The following is a 13079-nucleotide window of genomic DNA, read 5'->3' on the forward strand; positions in this document are numbered from 1 at the left end:
AGCCCGACGACCTGCACGCGAAGTCCAGCACTTTAACGGTAGAACAGTTTAACGAGGTATTTTTATTAATAAGGGGTCGTTCGAATTGAACGAAACCATATTTTATCAAACCCATTTTGACAAACATGGAGATAAACATTTTTCAAGAGCAATTATTAATTCGTAAATTCTACATTTTTATTGCAGATTATTATAGAGAATACAAATATATTTACTTACCACTTAACAATTTATTATCATACTGAATTTTTCACTGAAGGGATGGTGGTCTCTCCTAGCCTTTGAGCAGTGAAATCAATTGTTGATACTAGATAGTAATCCCCTTGAATCATCAATGCAGAATTCTTAGAACTATGCAGAACATGACGTTTTCCTCTCAAAATAATCCATATTTGTTTTTAAAGATTTAATCTATACATTATAAACAAGTCATTTTTAGTACCTTGAAACAATAGTCCCAATCATTTACCAATGACACAGATTTTTAAACATTGAAAGAAAATGTTTTTTCTAAATTTAATATCAATATATCTGGCAGATGGTGGTGGATTAAGTTAAATTTAAACTGGATATTTTTGCGAAAATCGCGGTCTTTTGGTTAAAGTGAAAGGCGGGTCCATTTTTAAAAATCCTTTGCTTGCTTCTAACAAAATTTGCAATCTTGTACTGCGTTTACCAGGGTTTCCTCTTTTTCGCCGCTGAGGAACCAGTGGAGGCGCTTGCACCGGTTGTTGGATTTGAGCAGGTTGTTGGATTTGAGCAGGTTGTTGGATTTGAGCAGGTTGTTGGATTTGAGCAGGTTGTTGGATTTGAGCAGGTTGTTGGATTTGAGCAGGTTGTTGGACTTGAGCAGGTTGTTGGACATGAGCAGGTTGTTGGACATGAGCAGGTTGTTGGACATGAGCAGGTTGTTGGACATGAGCAGGTTGTTGGACATGAGCAGGTTGTTGGACATGAGCAGGTTGTTGGACATGAGCAGGTTGTTGGACATGAGCAGGTTGTTGGACATGAGCAGGTTGTTGGACATGAGCCGGTTGTTGGACATGAGCCGGTTGTTGGGCTTGAGCCGGTTGTTGGGCTTGAGCCGGTTGTTGGGCTTGAGCCGGTTGTTGGGCTTGAGCCGGTTGTTGGGCTTGAGCCGGTTGTTGGGCTTGAGCCGGTTGTTGGGCTTGAGCCGGTTGTTGGGCTTGAGCCGGTTGTTGGGCTTGAGCCGGTTGTTGGGCTTGAGCCGGTTGTACTTGCACGGGTGAGGATGGTAATGGTGGTGGTGGACTTACCACCGACACCGGAGGTGAAGCAGGCGTTGGACTAATACTTTGGCTTTGAGGTACAACAGGTGATGATAGGGGTGGCGGTGGTGATGCCTGGCGGACGGGAGATGGATCTGAGGCCGCAGAAGTGGAGGGTCTCACTGCAGGGACTTCTTCGGCAGGGAAGCTGCTGTTTAAAGACTCTCGGATGGATGTTCTAAGCCTTGAGCTGCTCTCCTCGATGTCATCCTCGAGCCTGCTCCTGGCTTCTTGGAACGAAATGCCCTGCGACACCCTATCAATGAATCTTGTTGCCAGCAAGACCATCTGTTCATTAGCTAGGGATGTCGCAAGGCAGCTGGCCTGGTCTATAATCCGGCTTCTATCTTCGTTCCTTTTTCGCCGGTCTTCTTGTTCCTTCTGCCTTCTAAATTCGTGAGCCCGGCGCCTTTCTTCCTTGGCATATTCCACCGTGGTCCGCCGCCTTCTCTCAGCCCTCTCATTTTCCTCCTTTTGTTTTCTGACCTAAAATATATTCCAATATTATGATTACACACGTAGGTAGAATGCATTATTTAAAAAAAGAGCAATATATAAGCTCATTCACAGGATACTATTTACGGAGCTCTTATTTTATTACAATCTGAATCTATTTTAGCAATACAATTTTAATAAGATTCTTTTAATTTTTGTTTTCAATTCATTATTTTTTATTATTATTTATTTTATTTAACTTGCATGTTCATAATATTTTGATAAATTTTACTTTTGGATTGGTTGTACATACTTTGTTATTGCGAGCCCTGTTTAAACAAAATCCTAGGTTTGATAGAACAATTAAAAAAAAACTATTCGTTTAGTTTTAAAAAGTTTTCTTACATCTTAATTAACTTCTGGAAATTCATTTTTACTTATTTAATTTAACGTGCACCTATTTAAAAGTACTGCTAATGAAAATGATATACTCACATCCTCCGGTGTCTGAACTCCGTGAGCCGTCCTCCTAGAAGAAAATTCTTAGATTCAAACAATGCACATTATAATTTCTATCATATTACATTTAATAACAAGGATTTTGTATACATTTAGTGCAGTGTGTCTATCACTACAAAAATACAATTCCAAATCACTAGTATATGAAGCAGATTAACTAGATTCTATGTTGGAGCACTTTTTCATAAAAAAATGTTGACATTGTCGATAGTTACCCTCCCACATTGGTGACCCGGACGCAATATGGACACACCTACCTTGGCGGAAACGCCCACTACGATTAAAACACACCTACTTCGATGGATGATCCACATTGAACTGTTGACTTGCTACTTGTGACCGTGACATTATCCACCTCCTCGCACTGTTGCTGCTCAGTCTCGATCACACACAACGTTGGCCTGCATACACTCGTCTGCTAATGGCAACACAGGAGCAACCATGAACAAGAACTTAATAGAACTCTTATGATCAGCAAGAAGTACGGTGATCTTAATACAGCTCTCCCGGTTTCTCACAAAGCAGCAAAGAATCACCTAGTGGTTTCCGTCCATCGAATTCTACCACAGATATAATTATAGTGGGGAGTACTGTAGTGTGTCTACCACTACAAAAATACAATTCCAATTCACTAGTATATAAGACACGCTAACAGGATTCTATGTTGGGGCACCTTTTCATAGATGAATGTTGACATTGTCGATAGCTACCCTCCCCACACTTATTATTTAGATAATTAGTTTTAGCATTTAAGATATTTCAAAATATTTAAGTCAATGGATTCGTAACTAGTTCATGTGATACGTGAAAAAAAATGTATTTCATATAAATTAAGAGAAATTTTTTATAGAAATCTAGCATATGTGGACATTGCGGGGGGGGGGGTTAAATCATTTGTACCCTATTTTTCAGATAGCGCTCTTATTTTTATGTTCCAAATCAATTGAGAAAAACGGTATTTGGAGAACGTCTGTTTGATTTTGTAAATTAGTTAAGATTAATTAGCATATTTGGCACTTCAGTGAAATTTCAATCATTATAACAAAATTTAATCAAGCCTATATCTATTTCTTTGATTTAAAGTAAATTACAAAACGTCTGGTTGTAGAATTCAAAATAAACAATTCCCGGAATTCAGCTGATGATTTAGCAAGTCATTCTCAACTATTTAGTTATACATATTTAAATCAGGCAATATACCATATTTAGATGAAGGAGTTCACAAATAATCTATTAACGATATACATTTTTTTAAATTTTTTTTTTTTGCTGCTAAGATATAGTGAAAAGACTTTCTAAAACTGGACACAGCTCAAAAAGCATGTTAATGAACACAGCTGAAAATGTTTAGACACGCATTTCAAACTACAAATATGGACACAGCATTTCATTCGGTATTTTCAGCTTCTTTCATAAATATTGTTTTTTCTAAGAATTAAAGAAAAAAAATTTTTTAATATGATATCGTTCATTAGCATAAATTACTTGGTATGTTGTATTAAATTAGTGTTTTTTTCTTTTTAAGGAAAAAGAAAAGATTAAAAATCAGCAATTGTTTATACAAGGTTGGCATAGATGACATACATTTATAATAGTGGTTGTAAATTTACGTCATTTGAATTTTGAGTTTTAAAACTAAATATTTTTAGTTTAGAGTTTTGAATCACCCAAAAAGTTACACCACGACCCCAAAGTCTGGGACTAATATCCTGTAATAGTTATGCTTAGTGTTTAAATAAGTAAGGAAAATTAAGCACCTAATTCTTCTTTTGGTTCTTAAGCTTGAGTTTCAAAATAAAATAGAGCATTTTATTTTCTACAGCTGTTTTCGTAAATACTTTAGAATCCGTATAAAAAATGAAAACCAAAATTATGCATATTAGTTTATCAAATTAGTATTTGAGTGGGAGGAAAAAAACAAAACGTTGAGAAAACAGAAATGTTGAAAAACGATTATTATAGAGTTTCACCATCAAGCTTTGATTTTTATTAAATACTTTTTTCTCTACTCTAATTTATACACAACGTTATAAAACGTTAGAAGTGACATCAGAAATTCTTTTTAAAATTGCCATCATATGAACTCCAGAAAAAGAAACAAAAGATTATATTACTATTTGATAAAATAACTAAATATATTGAATGGGTAAACATATTTTCATAACTATAGAAGTTTCTTTTAAAAACTAGTTTCTTTTCTTTCTCAAACATTTCAACTATTGCGGCTGGCAAGATCCTTCTCAAATATCCAATTGAAATTCTCAAAAGGAAATTTCAGATTCATGGAAGCCGATTAAAATTAATTTTTTGCTCTTCTTCACTGAGCAATAACCGTCAGGAGTAACCACATGGATTTATCAAAACTGAGTAATTCCTCAAAATACAACAAAAGCGGTAATCGATTGCTTCGAGAGCGTTTACATCACAATAAGCTGAACCAGGTTCGAATCCTAGAGATGCTTGTTTGATATGAATACCACTTCGCACTGATACTCAATGGTAGACAGATCATGTTTTAGAATCCCCTTGCTTTTCTCTTCATGTCGAGGAAGTCCCAATACTTGATCCAGGAGTTCCCTCTTCTTCTGGATTAGGTTCAAAATTACAAATTAGACATTCGTGACTCAAAATTGGGTGGGCTGTCCACCGACGGTTATAAAATAAAACAAATGGCGGCAATCAGATAATTTCTTCTTTAAAAAAAATGGAATGTTTGTTCCTCTTAATCTTCAGATAGACGCGAGACTTAATAATGTAGTATTTCCGCATTGAAAAAGAACACTTGTTCCAAAGAAATTTTCATTTAAACCAAATTTCATGAAAAATTAATTCGTGAATATTTAAAAAATAAATAAATAAAAAGTATTCACTTTTGTGCAATAAACTAAAATAATGAATAACCGATTTGAAGAATTTAAATGATTTTAAAAATAATTACAGTCGGACTTCTATATAACGAACTTCCATTTTGCAAATTTCTCTATTTTGCGAATTTTTTCGAGGAACCTAGAAAATTTTGAAAATTTCTTCGTAAAATAACTTCCAAATAGTGAAGTGAATTTTCTATTTAAAGAACTTATCTTTGAGATCCACTTTCCCTATTTCCCAAAATATTTCAGAACATTTAAAACTTGTTAACGCATTTTATGGGGGAATCGAATTTCAAAGCCACTTAACTTTGAAAGAAAACAGTAAAATCACTTTTTATTCGCATTTCAAACAATAAACTCAGACTAAATTAACGAATTTCATCAGTAGCAGTTAAACTTTAGTACGCATGTTTAAAATTACTTTTAATAATAAATGCAACTATATTTTTATGCATAAATTCAGCTTAGTTGAAAATGTTTTGTAGCACTGTTTAGATACAATATAAAGTAATGGTTTTGCTATTTGTTTTTATGAAGTACTTTAACAATATAAAGGTGTATGCATAGCTATTTTAATTATGTTTATGAATTTGAAGCTCTCCGTGTAACTCAAATACGGGTTAGTTCCTTCACGAAAGCAAATTTCTACCAATACTAGGAACCAATACTACCAATACTAGGTTCCCTTGTCTTCTGGATTGTTTTCAAAATATTAAAGCTACTTAATTTAACATTAGTAGCCGAATGGTCAAAAATTTTATCGTCTGTTCAACGACGGTTTGTTTATATAAAGTTATTAAATTAAAAATAAAAAGGTAAAGCTTATACTGTACTTACATTCGTTTTCGAGGACTCCCTGCAGCAGAACCCGAAGGCCCTGACCCAGAACCCGAAGGTCCTGCACCAGAACCCGAAGGTCCTGCACCAGAACCCGAAGGTACTGGTTCCTCACTGGAAGAGGAGCTACGTTTCATCTTCAAATCTAAAATTATCAAAAATAATTTTAGCGATCACGAAAGTAATAAAAACTTAGCATTTAATAAATGTTAAAATAATTCGCATTATAAAATGGTGAATACAGATAATATCTGGTCAACATTTCCAGTAGATAAATTATTCATTTGCATTTCTGAAATGATTGACATACTGTCCTTATTAATGCCGATTTCTATTCTTGAGATTTGAACTATCACTATCAGTGAACAATTGAAAAAAAATGTAGATAGCTGCAGAAAAATTATACAAATTTGTCATTTTTTGCAAATATCTTGTTTATTACTTGTGTGACCATGAAAAACTAATTGATACAAGACTGTTTTAAATTATGAATAAACTAAATACAAAACTTACCAGTGAATAAGAGTTGCCAAACTCATATATAAATACGTACTGAAAACAAAATGTGAATGCGTGAACATGAATTTCGAGGAAAAAAATTAATAAATAGCTTTCAAATAACGGGAAACGCTATGTTTGATTTTTAAAATTGCATGAATGCGAATGATTTTTCATGGCTTACTAACTTCGGTGAAGGTGATTCATTCACGATGTTTAGCATTTAAAGGGCATGAATATAAATTGTGAAGTGCAATTTAAAACACTTGAATGTGAATCATGTTTTATTTTTAACTCACTAATGAAGGAAATCGCTATATTTGGTTTTTAAACCACCGTGTGAATGCGAATAGCGATGTGGGATTTATAAATCACGTGCCTAAACTGCATATTATTTATATATGAAATTCTTTTGATACGATGACTCGGGTTCGGATGTGCGACTAGCTAAACGAGATTAAATTTCGGTTAATAATTTCTAAATGGAGACAAAATGAATAGCAAAAATAAAAAATAATAAGGTTCGGGAAAAAAGAGAAGTAGTGAAACATAAATCAAGTAAATATTTATCGTAAATCACTTTAATTTAAATCACGATGTTTACTACGTAAATCCCGTAAGGACGATTTTTGATTACGAATGTGTTAAAACGCAATGTAATAATGTGCAGGTGTAATGCTATTAATTCGACGACTTTGGATCGCAACAGTGACTAGCATATTGAAATTAAATTACGAAGCACGATAAATAAATCGGGTCAAAATGAATTACAAAAAGTAAGATTCGAAAAACATGTCATGAGTCATTAATCACGTAAATATTAATCGTGCATCGCGATGGCGATTCCACTTTACAAGCCACAATAACTTCGTAAATTGTGAAAATAAGATTCGTAATTCAAACGGAATAAAAGCTAATCTTAAGAACTAAGTTTCGTTTAGCGATAAAATTAAGCGTAGAAAATTGAACAAAAACGATAAAACCATAAATCTTCCTTATTAGCAAAATTAAAATAAGAAATATCAAGAATAAATTGATTATAAAGATTTTAAAATTCGAATGAGCTATCGAGTGAAAACGAAAGTTATATATGTATTTAAAAGAAGAAAAAGGTTCATTAAGAAAATCCGCCAGTGAAGCTTTTTAGCAACATGGAAAAAAAAGAAATTCTTCAAATTAGACCTTTTGCGAAAATAGAAAAATTTGCTTTTTCTTTAAATACCTTAGCTTTTAAGTAATTGCCGACATCAAGAAATCGCGTTGTCGTAAATAAAAGCAGGTTGAAGATTAATTTCTTTTTCAAAAAATATATAAGGAGGGGGAAAAAAATAGCGCGGGGAGTCCCTCCGCGCGGAAGAAGTGAAACTTCGTAATGTGGAAATGAAAATAGGAAGGGGTAGAAATTTATTTTTAGTGAAATCATATTGTTTCTTTAAGACAAACTTTATTAACAATGCTTACAATTCACAATTGATCGCATCTTTTAATTATCATTTTCGAGTTGAGAAACATCCAAATCTATAACATTTACAATGGGATTATGATAACTAAAGTAAGATACGAAATGTTCTATTTTTTCAATATTTCTTGCAAAAACTGCATCGATGGTAGATTTCCTCTCCTGCGAGGATCATAGGCCGCTCGTTGCCATGGTAGCGTTTAACGCAACCTTGTTGGAAGTCGCATTAGAAGTTACACTTCAAAAACTCATCCCTGCTCAAATGAATGAAAATGAAATGAAAAGAATATTTTATCAGATTATAGTCCTCTTTGTTAATGAATGTGTGATGAATGCAATAAAAAGAGTTTGAACTACGATCATCAAAACACTCAGAATTTCAAGAGTTTGAGGTTAATTTAGATTTTGTTACATTTTTGCAGTTTTTGGATAATATATCTCAGAAAAGTTTTTTTAAAAAAATACTGTTTTTATTTATTTTTTAACAGCTAAATTTTGAAAGAGGTACGTTTTTAGGCACTTTATCTCAACCCTATCAACCCGGTTACAGCTACTAAATAATATGGAATATTGATTGAAAAATTGTCAATTGTTTTTTAAAAGCTATGATGTATATTTTTTTTGTAAGTAAGAAAATATTTTGTAAGTAAGAAAATGTATATATACATATACATATACACTCTGCTTAAATATATATAGATATATAATATTAACAAACATATGCATGAACTTGTGTAAACTAAATAAAAGAAAACTTAATGTTTATACTAAAGTTTATACTATTTAAGCAGGGCCGGATTAAGCGGGGCCCTAGGCCATTCAAATCTTTGGGGCCCCTCGATTAAGTTCTTTTTCTCGTATGTTTTTTATTTATTCAAATATAAAACAATTTATATATCTTTTCATTTAAGAAAGCATATTTAAAATTAAAATAAATAATAGTAAATAAAATTTTACTTTATTTTTTTAAATTAGAACTAAAAAATAATCATAAAATTTTGAAATTTTTTTTATATATATTTGAAATTGTTTTTTTTTTTAAATCCTGGTTTTTCTTAATTTTTTCAAATTTATTATCAAAAAATCCATTTTCAGGGGGCCCCTAATCATTGGGGGGCCTCAGGCTATGGCCTAGTCTCGCCTAGGGAAATCCGGCTCTGTATTTAAGAAGTGTACAACACTGAAATTTCATTATAAAATTTAATTCATCACTTGAAATCCAAGTTTTTTTTTTAAATTAGCCTTTTTATCATTTGATATCCTGCATTTACTTAAGCACTATCGATTTTTCCTCACGGCCTGTCAGTTTACGTTCTTTTGCTTTTCTACTGTATAATAAGAAAAGAGAGAAAGACTAGATTTTATTTTTTTTTATTTTCAAAATAAATTTCTTTCTGCTATCAAAGCGTTTATGTTTTTATTTATTGTTTAATTAGTAGGGAAAAAAACTACCATAAATTTCTTGGAGTTAAAATTTTATAGCTATATATTGACAGTTAAGAAAAAAGTAATTTTAAGCATATTGTTACGGAATCTGTTTAAAACTAATTTTTAATGCTCAATCTTAAGATCGTCATCTTGACAATGAAATGGTAATAATTGCGGATAAATTGCAATAATTTCTATTTCTCTACCTATCTATCGATCTATCAATAACTAATCTATATCTCTCTCTATCTAAAATTTGAATTTTATTCCTTATTTTTTAATTCACTTTGAACTTATGTATAATTTGGCATTTATTTAACTATCATACTAATTTTGTTTAAATAGTTATCAGCATGTTTGCTTCTAAGCAGACAGATTTCTTAAGAGAATATAAATCTTATGGTATATTTTATCGAGGTTTCTCAGAATTCTGTGCAAATTATGTCCTGCAGTTATTTCATCCTGATCAATAGATGAAATACGTGTATTTCCAAAACTAAAAATATGGTTACTTTTCTTCTAAATATGGTTGTGTCGTCGAACATAAATGAGTGTCATCTGGACACGAGATACCCGGTAAAATTGGCGAGGTATCCAGCACCGAGTCTCAAACCTAAAAACGGTTCCAGGTACTAGATACCGGGTAATAGAACTTTTCACAGGTCATTTTAAAGAAAATGTGACAGAAGTACCTGGTAATTGCTTGCCTACAGTATAACCATTCGTTATAAAAATGATAAGTGTAACGCTGTAGACACAGATACACAGTACGATGAACAGTACAGAAAAATACTAAAACGGAAATATACTAGAAATAGTTTAGATTTTAAGCAAATTTAACTATTTACTGACAATCGCTGAAATACTACTCCAACAAAGCATGAAAAATCTTAGTCGTCTTTGCTACAAGACATTAGCGGACGTTAAAATATTTAAATTCGATAAAATAATCATCTAATACTTATGAGTTGAAACTGATAATTCGGTTTTATTTAAATCTTTTTTTTAATAAAAAAGATCAAATTTTGAATTTGGGAGAGTGAATAAAAAGGAGGGAAGGGATAAATAAGCACAAGTGAATAAGTGAGACAAGCAGGTTTTGCAATTTTCAAGAACGCGGATTTATTTAAATTTTTTCATAATGTAAGTGTTTTCTCCGGTTAAATTCTTTGTATTTGTAACTATTTTTATGAATAATGTACGATTTTTATCTTTGTCTCTTCTTTAAACAAGATTATAAAAAATATTAACTCAAACTATTCTATTTTGACTTAACATTACATATTACAACATATCACATTAACATTACATATCGTTAATATTAAGTATTATTATAAAATATATAGTCCAGAACAACGTGAACTGAATTGAAAATCAGAATTATTGAATATTTATTTCCTGGGAAATATTCAATCTTAAGATGCAAGTTCTTGCATCTTAAAACTCAAGTCTTTTAACATTTAAGTCTTTAATATCAAAGCTTTTAAACTGAAGCTTAAGAATTATGAAGATGGCTTGAAAAAATTCCATTTTGAATTTGAACTCAGATTTCAATGCCATTTAAACTGATTTAAACATTTTTTTCATGCCTTTCAAAGTAAATTGTGAAACAGTGAGATCATATTTGCAGCTAGAATTGAGTTGCAATCTAGTAATCCTCTGAAGCATTTGTTTTTAAATATACCAAAGCTTGAGTTTTACAAATCATTACCAAAAGTTGTTTCCGAAATTTAATATCTCATGCCCAGAAAATCAGTGCTATATTTGCTCCATCTTATATATGCGAACAAGTGTTTTCAACTACGAACCTTAGAAAAAATCATACCAGATGTAGACTAACAGACAAGCATTTAACCTCGTTCCTTAAAATAAGCACATCTCACTTCGAACTTCAATATAAAGAACTTTTTAAAAATGAAATCTCAATTTCATTCATCTCATTAAATATTTATATTAATGCTTGTAAATCATTTGTTTTTTCATTTTAGAAGTTTTTATTCGGCCTACCAAACTATTTTTTTCTCTATTTTTTCCCCCTCGATCAAAAAAGTTTTCCCATCCCACAGGGGCAGATCTACTTAAGGGCCTTTTGGGCTGCAGCCCAGGGGCCCGTGGATACAAAGGACCCCAGTCCCCACTAAAAACAATAGATGATATTTTGAAGTAAAAAAATATCTAATATTAAAAATTCTGATTTTCTGACTGGAAGCACATAGGAACTTGCTTAAAAAATCATGAAAATTGTAATGAGCATAAGAAATTAATGTTAGTGTGGTTGACACGAAAAAATAATAGATCTGTTTTAGACATGCAGATTCAGAAGCAATTAAGAAAAGAAACAGAATATTATCATTATGTCCTAAAACGGGTTATTGCAGTGGTCAAATTTTTAAGTATAAGGGGCTTATCATTTAGAGGTTCCGAGGAAGTATTTGGTTCTCCACATAATGGTAATTTTATGGGTGCTCTGGAGCTTTTGGCAAAGTTCGATCCATTCAATCTGAAACACATTGACACAACGAGAGCTGCGACCAAAACCGATAATATCGTACTTATCAAAAACGGTATATGAGGAAATAATTGAGATTATTGGCCGACAGATAATTAAACAAATTATAACTCAAATAAATAACGACGACACAAAGTATTATTCAATTGTGATGGACTCTACTCCAGATCTATCTCACAATGATCAACTTGCTATTGTATTACGATACTGTTTTAGAGGAAAAGTGTATGAAAGATATGTATCCATCATTAAAATTAGTAGTCATAATGACTTACATTTAATTAATATTCTACAAGACTTTTTAGAAACAAATGGACTACTACTGGATAATTGTAGGGGAAAATCTTATGACAACGCTGCTAATATGGCGGGTCAGTACAATGGTGTAAAAGCACTACTAAAAAAAAAAATCCGCGGATTATATGCCATGCGCTGCGCATTCCCTTAACCTAGTTGGTAAAGAATCTGTTAAGGTTGTAACCGAAATTGTGAACTTTTTTGGAGTAATGCAAAAAATATACGTTTTCTTTTCTACTTCGACCCATAGGTGGGAACTGTTAAATCGTGAAACAAAACTCAAATTCACTGACCTGGCTTAAATTTTTTACGTTAAAAAATTTAAGGCAGGCCAGATGGTCTTGTCACTATGATGCTGTCAAAGCTTTGAAAAATAATTATGATGACATTATGAAATTTTTCGAAAGTTTCAGCGAAAATGAGGGAGAGAAAGTTGATTTCCGGAAAAAGGCGTGAAATTTATTCAATAAAATGGCGAAACTCGATTCTGCAATTTTGTTTATTTTTTGGGAAGAAATTTTGGGGAGATTTAATTTAGTTAATAAAAAAAACAGAGTCCTGGTTTAGATATTTGTGAAGGCAACAAGTTAATTGTGCCATTAAAAGACTTCGTGAACAACATAAGGCGCCAATCAGATCCGAAGCAAAAGGAATACGAAGAGAAAGCTAAGAAATTAAGATGTTAAAAAACATTTGAGATGATAACCATTTGTAATGTTCAAATAATAAACATATTTAAACACATTTTGATAGCCCCAAAAACTCAAATAAAGCATTTTAAAACTATGCATAATTTAAAAATAAAAAAAACATTTGAGATGAGAACCATTTGTAATACTCAAATAATAAACATATTTAAACACATTTTGATAGCCCCAAAAACTCAAATAAAGCATTTTAAAACTATGCATAATTTAAAAATAAAAAAAACATTTGAG

General features: G+C 32.0%; 1 protein-coding gene across 1 annotated transcript; it reads right to left on the reverse strand.

The window, feature by feature from the left end:
* Positions 1 to 225: 225 nt before the first annotated feature.
* Positions 226 to 6087, reverse strand: LOC147808310 (uncharacterized). The gene is made up of 3 exons (XM_087166982.1): positions 5951 to 6087; positions 2220 to 2253; positions 226 to 1775 (listed from the first exon to the last, which is right to left on the reverse strand). The coding sequence occupies exons 1-3, from the start codon at positions 6085 to 6087 to the stop codon at positions 561 to 563; spliced, it is 1386 nt and encodes a 461-aa protein (XP_087023108.1). The 3' UTR covers positions 226 to 560.
* Positions 6088 to 13079: the final 6992 nt, after the last annotated feature.

The sequence above is a fragment of the Parasteatoda tepidariorum genome, chromosome 6 (assembly GCF_982258835.1).
Source record: "Parasteatoda tepidariorum strain Cologne lab strain chromosome 6, Ptep-v5.0, whole genome shotgun sequence".
Taxonomy (NCBI): domain Eukaryota; kingdom Metazoa; phylum Arthropoda; class Arachnida; order Araneae; family Theridiidae; genus Parasteatoda; species Parasteatoda tepidariorum.